The sequence below is a fragment of the Vigna radiata genome, chromosome 7 (genome assembly GCF_000741045.1).
Source record: "Vigna radiata var. radiata cultivar VC1973A chromosome 7, Vradiata_ver6, whole genome shotgun sequence".
NCBI lineage: Eukaryota > Viridiplantae > Streptophyta > Magnoliopsida > Fabales > Fabaceae > Vigna > Vigna radiata.
In genome coordinates this window covers 8,973,290-8,987,518 of record NC_028357.1, presented here as the reverse complement: position 1 = coordinate 8,987,518, position 14,229 = coordinate 8,973,290, and the positions used below count along the sequence as shown (strand labels likewise).

The 14,229-nt window shown below is 35.4% G+C and overlaps 2 protein-coding genes across 2 annotated transcripts; one reads left to right on the top strand and one right to left on the bottom strand.

Annotated features, from left to right (window-relative positions):
• The first annotated feature begins 2,362 nt into the window (after window positions 1–2,362).
• LOC106768684 (TMV resistance protein N) lies at window positions 2,363–8,054 on the top strand. Its single transcript, XM_014653951.2, has 4 exons — window positions 2,363–3,137; window positions 3,517–4,609; window positions 4,707–5,003; window positions 5,081–8,054. Exons 1-4 carry the CDS (start codon window positions 2,551–2,553, stop codon window positions 7,133–7,135), a joined length of 4,032 nt encoding a protein of 1,343 aa, XP_014509437.1. The 5' UTR covers window positions 2,363–2,550; the 3' UTR covers window positions 7,136–8,054.
• Window positions 8,055–8,125: 71 nt separating this feature from the next.
• On the bottom strand, window positions 8,126–11,810 carry LOC106768685 (uncharacterized protein At4g19900). Its single transcript, XM_014653952.2, has 5 exons — window positions 10,494–11,810; window positions 10,257–10,406; window positions 9,892–10,026; window positions 8,728–8,922; window positions 8,126–8,557 (listed from the first exon to the last, which is right to left on the bottom strand). Exons 1-5 carry the CDS (start codon window positions 11,663–11,665, stop codon window positions 8,371–8,373), a joined length of 1,839 nt encoding a protein of 612 aa, XP_014509438.1. The 5' UTR covers window positions 11,666–11,810; the 3' UTR covers window positions 8,126–8,370.
• Window positions 11,811–14,229: the final 2,419 nt, after the last annotated feature.

Here is a 14,229-nt window from a genome sequence, read left to right as displayed (position 1 = left end):
GAATTGTTGGGCCATGATTAGGATATTGCATGGGTTCTTTTACTATGTCAAAACTAAATCAGTAAACTCTTATGTTTTGATAACTTTCTTTAGGGGCCATGATGATGTGCTAATATGATATGTTGCATGTGAATAAGCTTTTGGGAAGTTTATGGATTTCTTCATGATACATGTTTCTTGGTAAGTACAATTTCGAGGACAAAAATTTTTTAGGGTGGAAAGAATGTAAGACCCTAGAAAAATAGCTAAGTTATGAGGTGGTGTTTGGATATCCTTTAGATATATTAAAATAAAGTATTATAAAGCTTGGGTGGTTAGAGCACTTTGTTTTGAGCTAGTGTTCTTGAGTTTAATACATGTGTATGCATAAAAGGTTTATTTAATTTTATTTTGTAATGACCTTATGTGTGTTAATAGGCTTATATGTTTATTGTTATGCAATCTTATCATTGTTTGCGTAATGGGTAAGTGGTTATTGTGTTTGTTTGCTTGGACACTTGTTCGAACCCTAAAGGTTTTAATAAGTGTTAGACGATGAAAACTTGAGAGCGTAAAATTTAGAGCATTGTTTTTCTTAACTTCTCTTTATGTGATTCTCTTTATATAACCTTCTTCGAAAAGGATCCGTTACTCATATGTATTGACTTTCTTGTAAGTCGGTAGCCTTTGATACAAAGTCAGATGTTATGTGTTTTTGCAAAGATATTTCTACAATATCTTTCTATCTCTTAACGTTCTCCTGATCTAATGCAGAACTTTTGAAAAAAAAACTTTATACTTTTATCATTAATACAAATAAAGATAACATAATAGACAAAAAAAAAATTATTCAAACATGCATTTAATACATTAAAAGTAAAAGTCATTTAGCGTTTAAGTAAGATATTTGTACTTATCATTAAGCAATTTCTAATTTTAGAGTAAGGTTGGACGTTTAGGATAAAGTTTATATGATTATAGCTTTTAATATATTTATCTTAAACATTTCATTTTATTATATGCTATTTTTTTAAACACGGTTTATTAAATTTTAAAACACTGGTTGTTATATACAGTCTTTTTTCTTATTAAACAATTTTGTCTTAAGAACTGATTCAATCTTTAAGAATTATAATTTCTATTCAAACACACCATGAAAAACTAAATATTTATTTTAAAAATAGAGATGAGATCATTTAGCATAACACAAAGGAAGAATTAAGTTGCAAATTTTCTATTTAATTACAGTTACCTTAAAAAGTATTATCAATTGATGACAAACCCATTTGTTTTCATAATTTTCGATGTATAAAACAATGAAAATAAAATATCTTTTTATGTGACCAGACATCATCTCCTTAACACTCAAGAACAAGAACATTAATAATCTTGTTTTGTGAGAAAATAGTTTCTCAAAACTGATTCGGCGTATACGCATATGCTTACATAAAACTCAACATGTTTTCTTCATAAAATCATATTTAATTAACAGTTGTGCATTATTTAGCATGTAAACTAACTGCAATCCAGTTTCATGTTGGAAGACTTCTGAAAGTCTAGTTGCGCGTTAGAGACTAACATCTTTCTCGTAAACGCGTTTTCTAAGAGAAATTTGTATATACTAAGACAGGGAAAGTGTTTATAATCTTAATTTGGATATCATACAAAGCTGAATTAACTATTTTTATAAAAGACCGTGATATTTGAGAATATTTTTTAACAATTTTTTATAACAGAACACATGTTATTACTTTATTAGTCTATTTAAATTTATATTTAAAAAAATATTTGAAACGGATCAATCACAAACTACCATATATACGTTGTCAAAAAATTATTAAAAAAGTGTTGTTAAAAGAACTTTTTCATAATGATAGAGTATCAAAAGTCATCCATTTTACATTAACTGTAATATTATTTTATATTAATAAAAATCTCAAATTTATTTTAACACTTGAAGAAAAATAAAAAAACAACATTATACAACAAGGTGTCATCCAATTAGCTGAAAAAATTAAATAGTAAGAATTCAATTAAAAATATAAACACTTTAACAACTCAATAATTTAAAAAATTAATAAAAACTTAATTAAAAATATGTAAATTTACAAAGAACTTAAAATTTAACTAAGCCAAATATTTATAAATGTAAGAAAAGTAGTTCAATGAAGTTAAGGCAAGACATAAAAGAATAAATCAACTAAACAAAAAGACAAGTCAATGTAAATATTTTGTCTTTATATAATATTTGAAGATTTTTTATTTCAGATTTAATTAAATATAAATATTAGAGGCTTTCCAATAATAACAATACAAGTGGCACACTGGAAAATTGGGACTCGGAAAGTGTAGTTTTGTTTCCAAATTGAATTGCTATAGTTGACCTTGACTTAATGGAGGTCTTCCATTTTCTGTTAACTGTTTGTTCTTTATCAAAATCATGTTTTGTTTTACCAACACTCATGCAAAGATCACAAAGAAAAGAAGTTAACTTTTGGAAGATAACAACCACAAAACAAGTGCACATAGCAACCTTACCTTGTTGAAACAAAGGTCAAATTTAGTAGCAGTATGCTAGGTGGGGATAGCAAAAGAAGCAGCAGACTTAGACAATCATCATGCTCATGTCCACCCAGAATGGTTAAAATTTCAGCTCAGCCTTCTTCTTCTTCTTCTTCTTCTTCCTCTTTCTCTTCTACAGCACAGCTTAAAAGACACGATGTTTTCATCAGTTTTAGAGGTGAGGACACGCGCAACAGCTTCACAAGCCATCTCTATGCAGCCTTTCAGCACAAGAACATCCAAGCCTTCATAGATAACAGGCTTCAGAAAGGGGATGTGATCTCTCCCTCTATCTTTGAAGCCATCGAACACTCCAATGTTTCTCTTGTTGTTCTCTCCAAGTACTATGCTTCCTCCACCTGGTGCTTGCGTGAGCTCGCCAAAATACTTCAACTCAGGAAACGTGGAGGACACATTGTGATACCTGTTTTCTATAAGATTGACCCTTCCCATGTAAGGAAGCAGACAGGAACTTACGGAATGGCGTTTCAAAAATATAAAGAAGATGTCAAACAAAACATGGCCATGTTGCAGAAATGGAAAGCTGCTCTCACTGAAGTGGCAGATATAGTTGGGTGGGAATCAAAGAATTTTAGGTAACAGATACACTTTTTCTTTTAGAAATCTTTTACTCCCCTCTTGTTTTCTTTCTTCAAACACAGTCATTGATTGATTAAGTTTATATTTAGAGTTACTGTGCTAACCAGATAAATCAATAATGTAGGAGTTTGGACAAATAGTGGGGGAGAGTTTTTCAGTAACACAGAGTCCTTCAATTTTTCAAACGGTAGTATAGAATTTCTCAGATCATAAGTCAAATCAATGTTATGTGAAGATGAATTACATCTTTTTACTTATAAACATACTGTAAAGCACTTGTTTAACGTAAGTAACTATGTGATTACATTTTGTTTCATGTTGTGATGCACATTTCACCTTATATATGTAAATATTCTTTCTTTCTCTGCATATTAGGACGGAGAATGAACTCATTCAGGAAATTGTCAAAGACGTTATGCAAAAACTCAACCATATGTATCCCACTGAAGTAAAAACACTTGTCGGAATTGATCAAAATCTTGCTCCTATTGAATCATTATTAAGACTAAGGTCAAAAGAAGTTCGCATAATTGGAATTTGGGGAATGGGTGGATTAGGTAAGACAACCATTGCGAGAGCTTTATTTGACAAATTATCATCTCAATTTGAAGCTAGTTGCTTCTTGGCAAATGTAATGGAAGAACATGAAAAGCAAGGACTTGATTATTTGCGCAATAAACTTCTTTCTGAGATATTAGAAGATGTGAATCCCCATATAAGCACTTCCAAAGTGAGATCTACGTTTGTTATGAAGAGGCTTAGACAGAAAAAGGTTTTGATAGTACTTGATGATGTGGACGATCCAAAGAAACTCGAAGATCTTGTTGCACAACATGGTTGCTTGGGATCTGGGAGTAGGGTCATTGTCACCACAAGAGACAAGCATGTCCTTAGCAAAGGGGTAGATGCAATCTATGAGGTTAAGGGACTGTCCCTTGATCATGCTGTTAGGCTTTTTAGTTTAAAGGCCTTCGGGAAAACTTATCCTGAAAGGGGCTTTGAAATGCTGTCTAAACAGGCGGTTGATCATGCAAATGGAAATCCATTGGCTTTAAAAGTTTTAGGTTCAGTTCTCCATTCCAGAAATGAGCAGCAATGGGACAATGCTATGAGAAAATTCAAGAAGGTTCCTAATACTGAAATTCAGAATGTCTTGAGATGGAGTTATGATGGATTAGATTATGAACAAAAGAACATGTTCCTGGACATTGCATGCTTTTTCCGAGGAGAAAATAAAGAAAATGTTATAAGGTTGCTCGACATCTGTGGTTTCTATGCATATATTGGTATAAAAATCCTTCTAGAAAAAGGTCTTATAACTTTTTCTGATGATGGTGACGTCTGTATGCATGAATTGATACAGGAAATGGGTTGGGAAATTGTTCATCAGGAATCTATCAAAGATCCTGGAAGGCGCAGCCGACTCTGGGATCTTAACGAAGTCTATGATGTGTTGAAAAATAACAGGGTAAGAAAGATAAACCGACTTCCCCTTTTGAAAATGATGCAGATCTGGTTAGGTGTGATACTTTTTATTACCTAACATTGTAACTTTTGTTTATCAGGGAACTGAAGCAGTTGAAGGCATAATCTTAGATGTGTCTCAAATAAGAGTCCTGCTGCTGAGCTGTGAGACTTTCTCAAGGATGATAAATATGAGATTTCTCAAATTCTATATGGGGAAGGGTAGAAAATGCAATTTGCACCTTCCTTCAGGTCTCCAATCCTTGCCTAATAAATTAATGTACCTACAATGGGATGGATACCCTTCCAAGTCTCTGCCATCAACTTTTTGTCCTGACAACCTTGTTGTGCTTTCCATGATGGAAAGCCACGTTGAGAAACTTTGGGATGGAACCAAGGTAATTTATTTCACTTTTCAACAGGTCAAGTTGCATGATTGTGCTACTAAAGACTTTTTTAATCTTTGCTGCTGCAGTGTCTTCCAAGCTTGAAAGAGATGAACCTCCATGCCAGCAAAAAATTAACTAATCTCCCAGATTTATCTCAGGCACCAAATCTTGAAACTATAGATGTTTCTAATTGCACAAGTCTGCTTCATGTTCCTTTATCCATCCAATATGTCAAGAAGCTTCTTCTGTTTAACTTGGAATCCTGCAAGAGTCTCAAGAGTCTTCCAAGAAACATTCACTTATCTTCTCTTGGGATGTTCATTCTCAGACGCTGTTCTAGTCTTGATGAGTTTTCATTGACTTCGGAGAACATGACACGCCTAGACTTGAGAGAAACAAAAATAGCAGATTTCCCAGAGTCTGTTTGGCAGCATCTGAACAAGCTTGTTTACTTGAATCTTGAATCCTGCAACAAACTCAAGAGTCTTACAAGCAAGATTCACTTAAAATCTCTTCAAAGACTCAATCTGAGAGATTGTTCAATTCTCGAAGAGTTTTCTGTGACTTCGGAGAGCATGGAATACTTGAATTTGAGAGGCACATCAATAAGAGAATTGCCAACATCAGTTTGGCGCAATAACAAGCTTTATACTTTGGTTCTTCATTCCTGTAAAAAACTGGTGAATTTTCCTGAAAGACCAAAACTTGAGGATTTACCTCTCCTATCCTCCTCTGAAAGGCCAAATATGGATGAACTATGGACTTTGTCATCCTTAGCAGATTTGTCACTGAAAGGAAGCACGGTTGAGAATTTACCTGCAAGCATCAAAGATCTTCCTAGTCTAAAAAAACTTACCTTGACTGAGTGCAAGAAGCTGCGATCATTACCAAGCCTTCCACCATCCTTGGAAGACTTATCCTTAGATGAAAGTAATATTGTGTGCTTACCTGTAAGTATCAAAGATCTTTCCCATTTGAGAAAACTAGCCCTAATTAACCACAAGAAGCTTTTGACTCCACACGATCTTCCACCATCTTTGAAAGCTCCATTACTCAGTGAAAGTAAAGTTGATCCACACCTTGTGAGCATGAAAGGTCTTTCTCAACTACAGATGTTTCCTCAGGTTAAGTGGAAAATGTTTCATTCTCTACCAGAGCTTCCACCATTCTTGGAAGAATTTTCACTAAGTGAAAGCAATATTAAGTTCATACCTGAAAGCATTAAAATTCTTTCACATATGAGGAAACTAGCCTTCACAAAGTGCACGAGGCTGCAGTATTTACCAGAGCTTCCGCCAAATTTGGAAGATTTGTTTGTAAGTGGATGTGACATTGAAAGCTTGCCAACAAGCATCAGAGATCTAGTTCACTTGCGAAAGATCACCTTAATTGAGTGCAAGAAGCTCAAGGCTCTACCAGAGCTTCCACAGTGCCTGCAATCATTGTGTGCAGCTGACTGCACATCACTTAAGATTGTTCGAAGTACAAAGAATATCTTAATAGAAGATAGGTATACATTCTATTGGAATTGCATAAACTTAGACCAAAAGTCACGCAACAACATCATTGCAGATGCACCCTTTGAGGCAGCCTTTACTTCTTTGAAAGAAAGAACACCTCTTGGTCCTCTTATTTCTATTTGTTTGCCAGGAACTGAAATCCCAGACTGGTTCAGCCACCAATCAACAAACTCTTCACTGGACATGGAAATTCCTCTTGAGTGGTTCGTTGACTCGATGTTCTTAGGTTTTGCTCTGTGCCTTGTAATTGGTAGTTTCCAACAGAACAGTTATGAAGGGTATGATCCAGATATCAATTGTTATCACTTTGTAAAATCTGCCTCCTACTCTGGCCCCAGTGTTCCCTTTCTTGGACATTGCACAACTGTAATGCAGGTCCCAAGAGGTTTTAATTCAGATCATATATTTATATGCTACTATCCCTCTTTTAATGCCTCCATATTACAAGATTTCAAGGATTTAAGCTTGTACTATGATGCCAATGACATAAGACTCAGAGTAATCTTTAAATTCAAGGGTCCATCTCAAAGGTTGGACATTGTTAAGAAGTGCGGGGTCAGACCTCTTTTGATCGCAAATACTGAAAGGCTTCGCATAGAAAGTGAACTGCAACCTGAATAGAAGGGAGTCTGAAAGTGTAACTAGGATTGTGAAGAGATATATTAACTGAGATGAGAAAGAAACAGGGGGATAACATGAAGCTAACCAAAACAAAGGTTTTATATCCAGTGGTCGCTGAGCTGAGAAAAAGAATCATCTTGAAACCATAGGTAGGTAACTCCAAAATCTGCTGGAAACCTTATTTTTCATGCATCCATTAGTACCTTAAAGTTTCCATCTGATACCATTGCAACTCCTGATATGAGGGAAGAAAAAAAAAAAAAAAAAACCTTTTTCTATTTGTTATCATCATTCATAATGTGTCACAAATGAAATGAATGATATTGTGAATGATGATGGCCTGATAACATCAGTCATAAGAAAAGAATAAAAGAACTACCCATTTTTGACGAGTTAATTATTGTTTCAAAAATTATTTTCTAACAAAAAAGCCCTTGGAAATGTAAAGCTGAATGAACAGGTAATTTTTCAGGAGAACTTTATCCACGTGTCTCAATTCGTGCAGAAGTCCAAAACGGTTAGTCTGTTATAAAGTAATGTCTTCAGATGTACAAGGATATTCTGGCGTTCCTAATGAGCAAAATACATTTTCTATTTCCTTTTAAATGGATGAAATCTTCAGTGCGTTCTACGTTACAGCAATGAGTAATCTGACATTTTGAAGGTGCATAAATAAATATGAAGGACTATGCTGAACCCATAATCATCGTTTTGGCGCAAATTAACCTGTGATGAAATTTCAAATTTAAAGACCTAATAATTCATTCAAGTAACGTTAACCATTATTCGATAGATTCAATGACTCAACAGTGTTAAATAACGCTAATGGACATTTTATTATCAAACAAATTTCACTATACTCTCGCTTAAAAAATTTGCCCATTCTCTTTTTTATGTAGAACTCACGTGAAATCACCAAATGATAGAGTTTCTCTTCAAACAAGTAATAGCTAAAGATAGTTCCAATGTCTTGAATAGTATAGCTCAATATCACATCAAGAAATTAATAATTTATTAAAAAATTAAGAAATGATAAATAACATGTTCTCACAGCCTATAAACTCAGATATTAATACATTATCATTATATTTTGCTTTACAAAATTTTCTGTATATCTTAGCTATCTTTTAGTAACATACAATAAAATTGTACAACTGCATGGACAAGACCCTGCCGATATTTTCTGGACTGTAATCTGAATGGAATCTCGAGACAAAATTGGTGGAAGTTGACAATCATAGTAATTCCAGGCATCGGATACATGCATGATTAAAAAGTCTAGACACAAGACTATCTGGTTCAGGGATGAGAGAAAATGTCAAGCTGTTCCAGAAATGGAATGTCAATGAATTGTGCAGGATATTTTCAAGCAGCACATCTTCTTGAGCTTTATCAGTCTCTGTTGTCGGTGCAATAAAGTATCTGTTTACAGTTTAATTAGGGTAAGGTACTCAAGCCCAAAAAAGTAAACAAAAAACCAAGGCAGTATTACTCTCCAAATTAGACTCTATCAAAAGAGCTGGCTAGTGAAAAATGCAACACGTGTATTTCTATTACTCAATACTAATCAATGGAGGAAAATGTCAATTTACCTTGATATGTTCTGAGAACCAACAGGGAAGAAAATATAAGAGGGTTCTACTTTCAACTTCAAGTCCTTGACAGATTTATTCTCCTCCATCAAATATTTCTGTGCAACTCTTGTCAACAGATCAGCACCATTCCCTCTCAGACTGGTATCATCGTACGTCATATAGAACTCTTCTAAGCACTCCTTTATGAACAAACTGCATTTCGAACGGTCAACCTTAAAGTTCAATATGATTACAAAAGGAAAGAGAAACACATTTAATTTAGAATGTCTATAGATTAATCCAAAAATTTAGTCATGACATTTGAAATGTATGCATATTTGTAATGAAATTTGTTGTGGTATCTAAAAGTTTAAGATATCCCGAATAAGGATTCGGAACACAAGACTTACACCTTCCATTCATCCCCGTATTTATGATAATAAACAGAATTCTACTTTAGGGAGCTAGTTAAATGAGGTTAAATAGAACTGGACTGCCAACTGCACGCATTTGCAGCATTGGTTGATAGGAATCGGTGAGCCCAAGTGAGCCTTTCCAAAACCAGGAGCGAAGTTAAGACTTCAGCAACAAGATAACTTAATTCAATAAATAAGGGGAAACAAGGGTATAGAGGACATTAAAGGCATTGTATTTCATGTGAAGGGGAAACCCCTAGGTGAGAGCACGTTTCATTGTTCTGCTCATTTTCAGTAAAATAATCCATGTTTTCTCTATTTTGATAGGGAATTCCTACCCATGCTTATGTACTGAAGGAAATAGAAGTGTTCCAATCACAAAGAAAGGGCACTCAAAAATAAAAGAGGCGGCGATCGAAGACAAAGTTGTGCTTCTCCAAATGACAGTTATGGTGGCATCAACAAAATTGAACAAGATAGAAATGTTCACATGTCGTGATTTCTCATACTCAAGAAATTCTCATTCGGAATAACCAACTAAACACATAAAAATATTATGGAAAGAGTATCCAACTACAACCAACTCTTATCCCGTTGAGACGCAAGAGAACAAACAACACCACAACTCTTGAATTAACGTAGCCAGTCCATGACAGAATAGAATTAGGTCACTCATGAGATTACCCTCATTTCAATAGCGTCCTTGAAAATTATTTATTTAGAAAATGAAAATATTCTGCAAATATAGAGAGCATGGAAACAATACCTGTGCCTTTGAAAAGCCATCACAGCACCATTCAAAGCACTTCCAGCACCACGATCCTCCATACCAACACAATTATTAAGAAGAGAAATTGGCTTCAAAACAATGATATCTGAGTCTAGATAGATCCCACCATACCTGATAAAACAATAAAAAAAAAAAAGCATTGCCATCATTGATCCCTACTCTTATTTCCCATAAAAAATAGCATTCGAAACATTCAGCTCACAGCCTACTCCAAATACACACACACATACACATACATAGCAAAACTGAACACTCAGCATGAAGAATACTTCACCAAATTATTATACAAATCTAAGCATATAGCGAACCACCTAATAGCCAAGACAACCATGAAAACCTACTTGTACAGAGCAGCTAGGCGGATAAGCTCACTGTAATGAGTGGAATAGAACTCTGTCTTCTTCCATTCAAACCACACAGAAGCAAAAATGTGAGCAGGCGTATCCTTCAGCAACTCGTCGAGATTTGGCATAGCAACAGCAACTTTGTAACTGGTAAAAGTAAGTCCTTAAAATTAAAAAACACAGTAACTTGCACCGCAAGGAAGCAAAAGCTAAACCAAGAGAGGCAACAATTACCCATCCTTAACAAAGCTCTCTTTGAAGAAATCAAGCTCAACCGTCTCGGAGAACACAACAACACAAGCAGCAGGGTGATGAAAGAGCAAACTCTCGAGGCCACGCTGGTGCCGGACAGTGTACATCCAAGGAGGCGAATTCCACACCATAAACACCCTGGTAACACATTTCCCCACCCTGAAAAACGCATCCATGAAGTCGTTGAATGGCAACCGCAACCGCAACCCAGGATAGTATCCCCAAGTATCCCCATCCGCATATATATGATTCTTCCTAGGCTGAATCCCAGCACCAATGACATTTGCATCATTCTGAATGCTTGATTCACCACCATTGGTACCTGAATTCATAACTTCCTGAATAATCCCATGTTCATTATTATCGTTGTTGGTGATGATGGTATTATGGTTCAAAGTTCTGCGTTCTGCTCCAACTTTGGTGACTGGAGTGGGTAGTACATTGATGTTAAGTGGAACCTTCTTGTTACTAGGGAAGGGGACTTTCTTGAACTCGTGGATCCACCACTTTTGGACAGTGCGGTCACCCCTGGTGAGCCCGGTGGTGCCGACAGCGTCGGGATCCTGAAGCAAGGGGTTGTTCAGGGGGTTCAACAAATCGAAGTTGGATCTGAACATTCTATCTTTCCTGAGAAACACGCTTTTCTTGTCGAACCAGTCGCCCCAGCCGTCCCTGAGGGGAGAGTTTTTGAGTAGCAGCGCGTCCTCGATTGTGGTGACGCGGGTGGCCATATTCCTGACAGCGTCATCGACGGGGACGTCATCGGAAGCGAAGGCGGCCTTGGAGGGGTCGTGGTCGGGGAAGGATCGGAGGGGTAAGTCGTTGTCGGTGCGCGATTGGCGGAGGGAGGGAGGGGAGAGGAAGGAACGGCGAATGGAGGCAGTAAGGGGGTCGAAGTAGTAACGGGGAGAAGGGTTGAGGCGGAGGGAAGGAGGGTCTAGGGTTTCGTCTACGAAGTCGACCTCGTCGATGGGGTCATCGGCGGCGGAGAGGTCGGCGGAGTGGGAGAAGGAGGGGCGGGGGAGATGGTCGGAGTGAGGGTGGGAGCGGGATAAGCGGGAGTAGAGGAGGGAGACGGAGAGGAGGAGGAGCAGGGCGGAGATGACGGCGCAGAGGTAGGCGCCGTAAGGGGAGCGCCGCCGAGATCGTAGCATTTGACTCAATTCCACGATCTCTGTGAAATGCGAAGGATAAAGCACATTATTGTTTGACTCTATTGCACTCTCTTCTTTGAAAACAAGAAATCACGTTTAATTATTTGGACAGTCTTATGCAGATTCTTCACATACAGCTCTTAATCACTTCATATTTTATTACTTCAACGTCCTTTTTTGTTTCTTTTCTAACTCTTACTATCAACTTTTAAATTTTCTCTCAGGATTTTATTATTTTTTTTAATTTTATCTTATATTTTCAAAGTCTTCGCCCCTTTTTTATTAAATTGATTATAAATTAGTTATAGTGTGACGCTCCATATATTATTGTAATAACGATTTTATTATTAAAAGGAGTAATTATATTGACTCCATTTAAATGAAAAAATATATATATATTAATAACATTCAAAAGTAGAATTTGAAAAAAAATATATATTTTATTGTTTGACTTATAATCTATCTATTATGTACAAATCTACATTAACTTACCTTTTTTTTTAACTTTAATTTTGCCTCACACGTTACTACATTTAAATTGAGTTATTTATATGGAGTTGAAGTTATGCCAAAACAATAAAACTTTTTAATATAAGTTTAAGTAATTAGATAATCACTCCATTTTGATTAAACATTAATTATTAAACAAAGTAAAATTTGCCAATATGACACGACTTTAATAATGTTCATGAAATGAATAAGTCGTAATATTATAACAAGATTTTATGATACAAATGAAACGAAAAATCCATAGTATTATGGAACGATTTTAGTGTTAATAAGATTGTGTTAGAGTTATGTTATATTGGTACGAGTTTTTTAATAGGAAGTCCTTTGGAATTACAACGACTTTTGTTGTAGGTTAAATAAAAATTAAATATTTTTGTAGTTATATAATAGTAAAATAATGAATTATAGAAAGTAAATCTGAAATATAAATACTAAAGCATGTTTATTATAATTTGTTCATTACAAAGTGGTGAAAAAAGTATTTATGAGATGACGTTTAAAAAAGAATACAGGTCTTATTTGAGTAGGTTAAATTAGATCTTCAATACCATTATCTTATTGGTTTTTTTTTCCTTTGTTTAATATTTTATGGCGTTTGTTAAAAGACTCTTTGAAATTTCAAAAGATAAATTTTAACTTACTAAAAGGTCAAAACACATTAACTGGACGAGTTACCACGTGTGTGGAAGGAAATTTGGTAGTTTGGAAAGTTAAAATTTGTTTAGACTTGTTTGGGTGAGCTACTAACATGGAAAGTCAAGATTTCTCTTTGAAAAGTGTCCAACAACGTGAAAATAGTTTTGTATATCTTTTTTTTTCGCTCGAGCGAGTTTGAAGTTTCCCTTGAGCGAGCCTGGAAAGTCAAGATTCCTTTTGAGAAGGTGTTGAAAGCAGAAAAAGTTGTCGAAGATTTGTTTATTTGCTAGCAACTCGCTTAAGCGCGCTAATGGGTTCGCTTAAGCGAATTGACCTTGTATTCAGAACGCATTATTGGCTATTTAACGAGTGTCCTGGGGCTAAAAATGGTTCCTAAGTCGAACCAGAGACCTGAGGCGTGGAGATCTTGAAGCCGAGAAGGTTCTAGATTGAGTTTGCAAGAGAGGATTCTAAATCACGAGAATGTTTGCAAAGCGTTTTCGAAGAGTAAGCTTAGGAGAAAACTGTAAGTGGAGTTAACCTTGAGTCTTTTGTTTCTGTATGATCTTGATTTTTGAATATGATTGGGATTTTGGTTCTGTTTATGGTTTTAGAGTAAGAATATGATTATGTTGTATATTTTGAATCGATGAAAGGTTTTGAAATTAAGATATGCCTATGTTTTGATGATTCTGAGATTGTTTATGGATTTAGAATGAGATTAGGCTTTTGTTATGTATTTTGAATCGGTGAATGTTTATAGAATGGGTTTATGTTCCATTTTTTGTTAGATTAGTATATTGATGATAATTATGGAAGGAGTGTTATGATCAGATGTTGTTAGTACCGTTTATCCGCGGTTGTTCATGAGTATGTTGGTTTTGGTGCTGATTTTGGATATTTATAGGATTTTGATGAGTCTAGGTTGTTGGTATGATCTAGGTAGAATCTATGTATGAACTTAAGAGATGGATCGGGAGGTAAATCTGATGTTTATGATGGTTGTACGTGATTTAGACTCTGAAAATGAGATGTGAAGTTAAAACATAAATCATTGACGCTTGTGATGATTTTTAGCATCTATATAATAGTTGATGAATTTTGGATGTTTGGAAGGTTCATAATGTTAAAAAAAATGGTATAGTAGATTAAAAGGTAGATTTGATGAATCTGGATTTAATTTGGGTTGTTGTTGCAGGACTGAGCGCCTCTAGTCGCATTTTTCCAGAGTGACCAACGTTGAGTGTCCACTCGCTAGGCGAGTGAAGCTACTCGTCGGGCGAGTAGCTCAAGACAGCAAGTCTGTCTTTGATGTGTTAAACAGTTACATGAGGTTTTTGAGGTTCTCTAATGGGAATAGTTTGTTATGTTCATGATGTTTCTGATGTGTATGAATATGATGTTTTGATGTATCAAAT

Coding starts and splice junctions, on each gene's coding strand:
- LOC106768685 (XM_014653952.2), bottom strand. CDS start 11,665: ATGCTACGATCTCGGCGGCGCTCCCCTTACGGCGCCTACCTCTGCGCC. Junction 8,923..9,891: donor ATGGCTTTTCAAAGGCACAG/GTATTGTTTCCA, acceptor TTCGAAATGCAG/TTTGTTCATAAAGGAGTGCT. Junction 8,558..8,727: donor GGTTCTCAGAACATATCAAG/GTAAATTGACAT, acceptor AACTGTAAACAG/ATACTTTATTGCACCGACAA.
- LOC106768684 (XM_014653951.2), top strand. CDS start 2,551: ATGCTAGGTGGGGATAGCAAAAGAAGCAGCAGACTTAGACAATCATCA. Junction 3,138..3,516: donor TGGGAATCAAAGAATTTTAG/GTAACAGATACA, acceptor TCTGCATATTAG/GACGGAGAATGAACTCATTC. Junction 4,610..4,706: donor ATGTGTTGAAAAATAACAGG/GTAAGAAAGATA, acceptor TTTGTTTATCAG/GGAACTGAAGCAGTTGAAGG.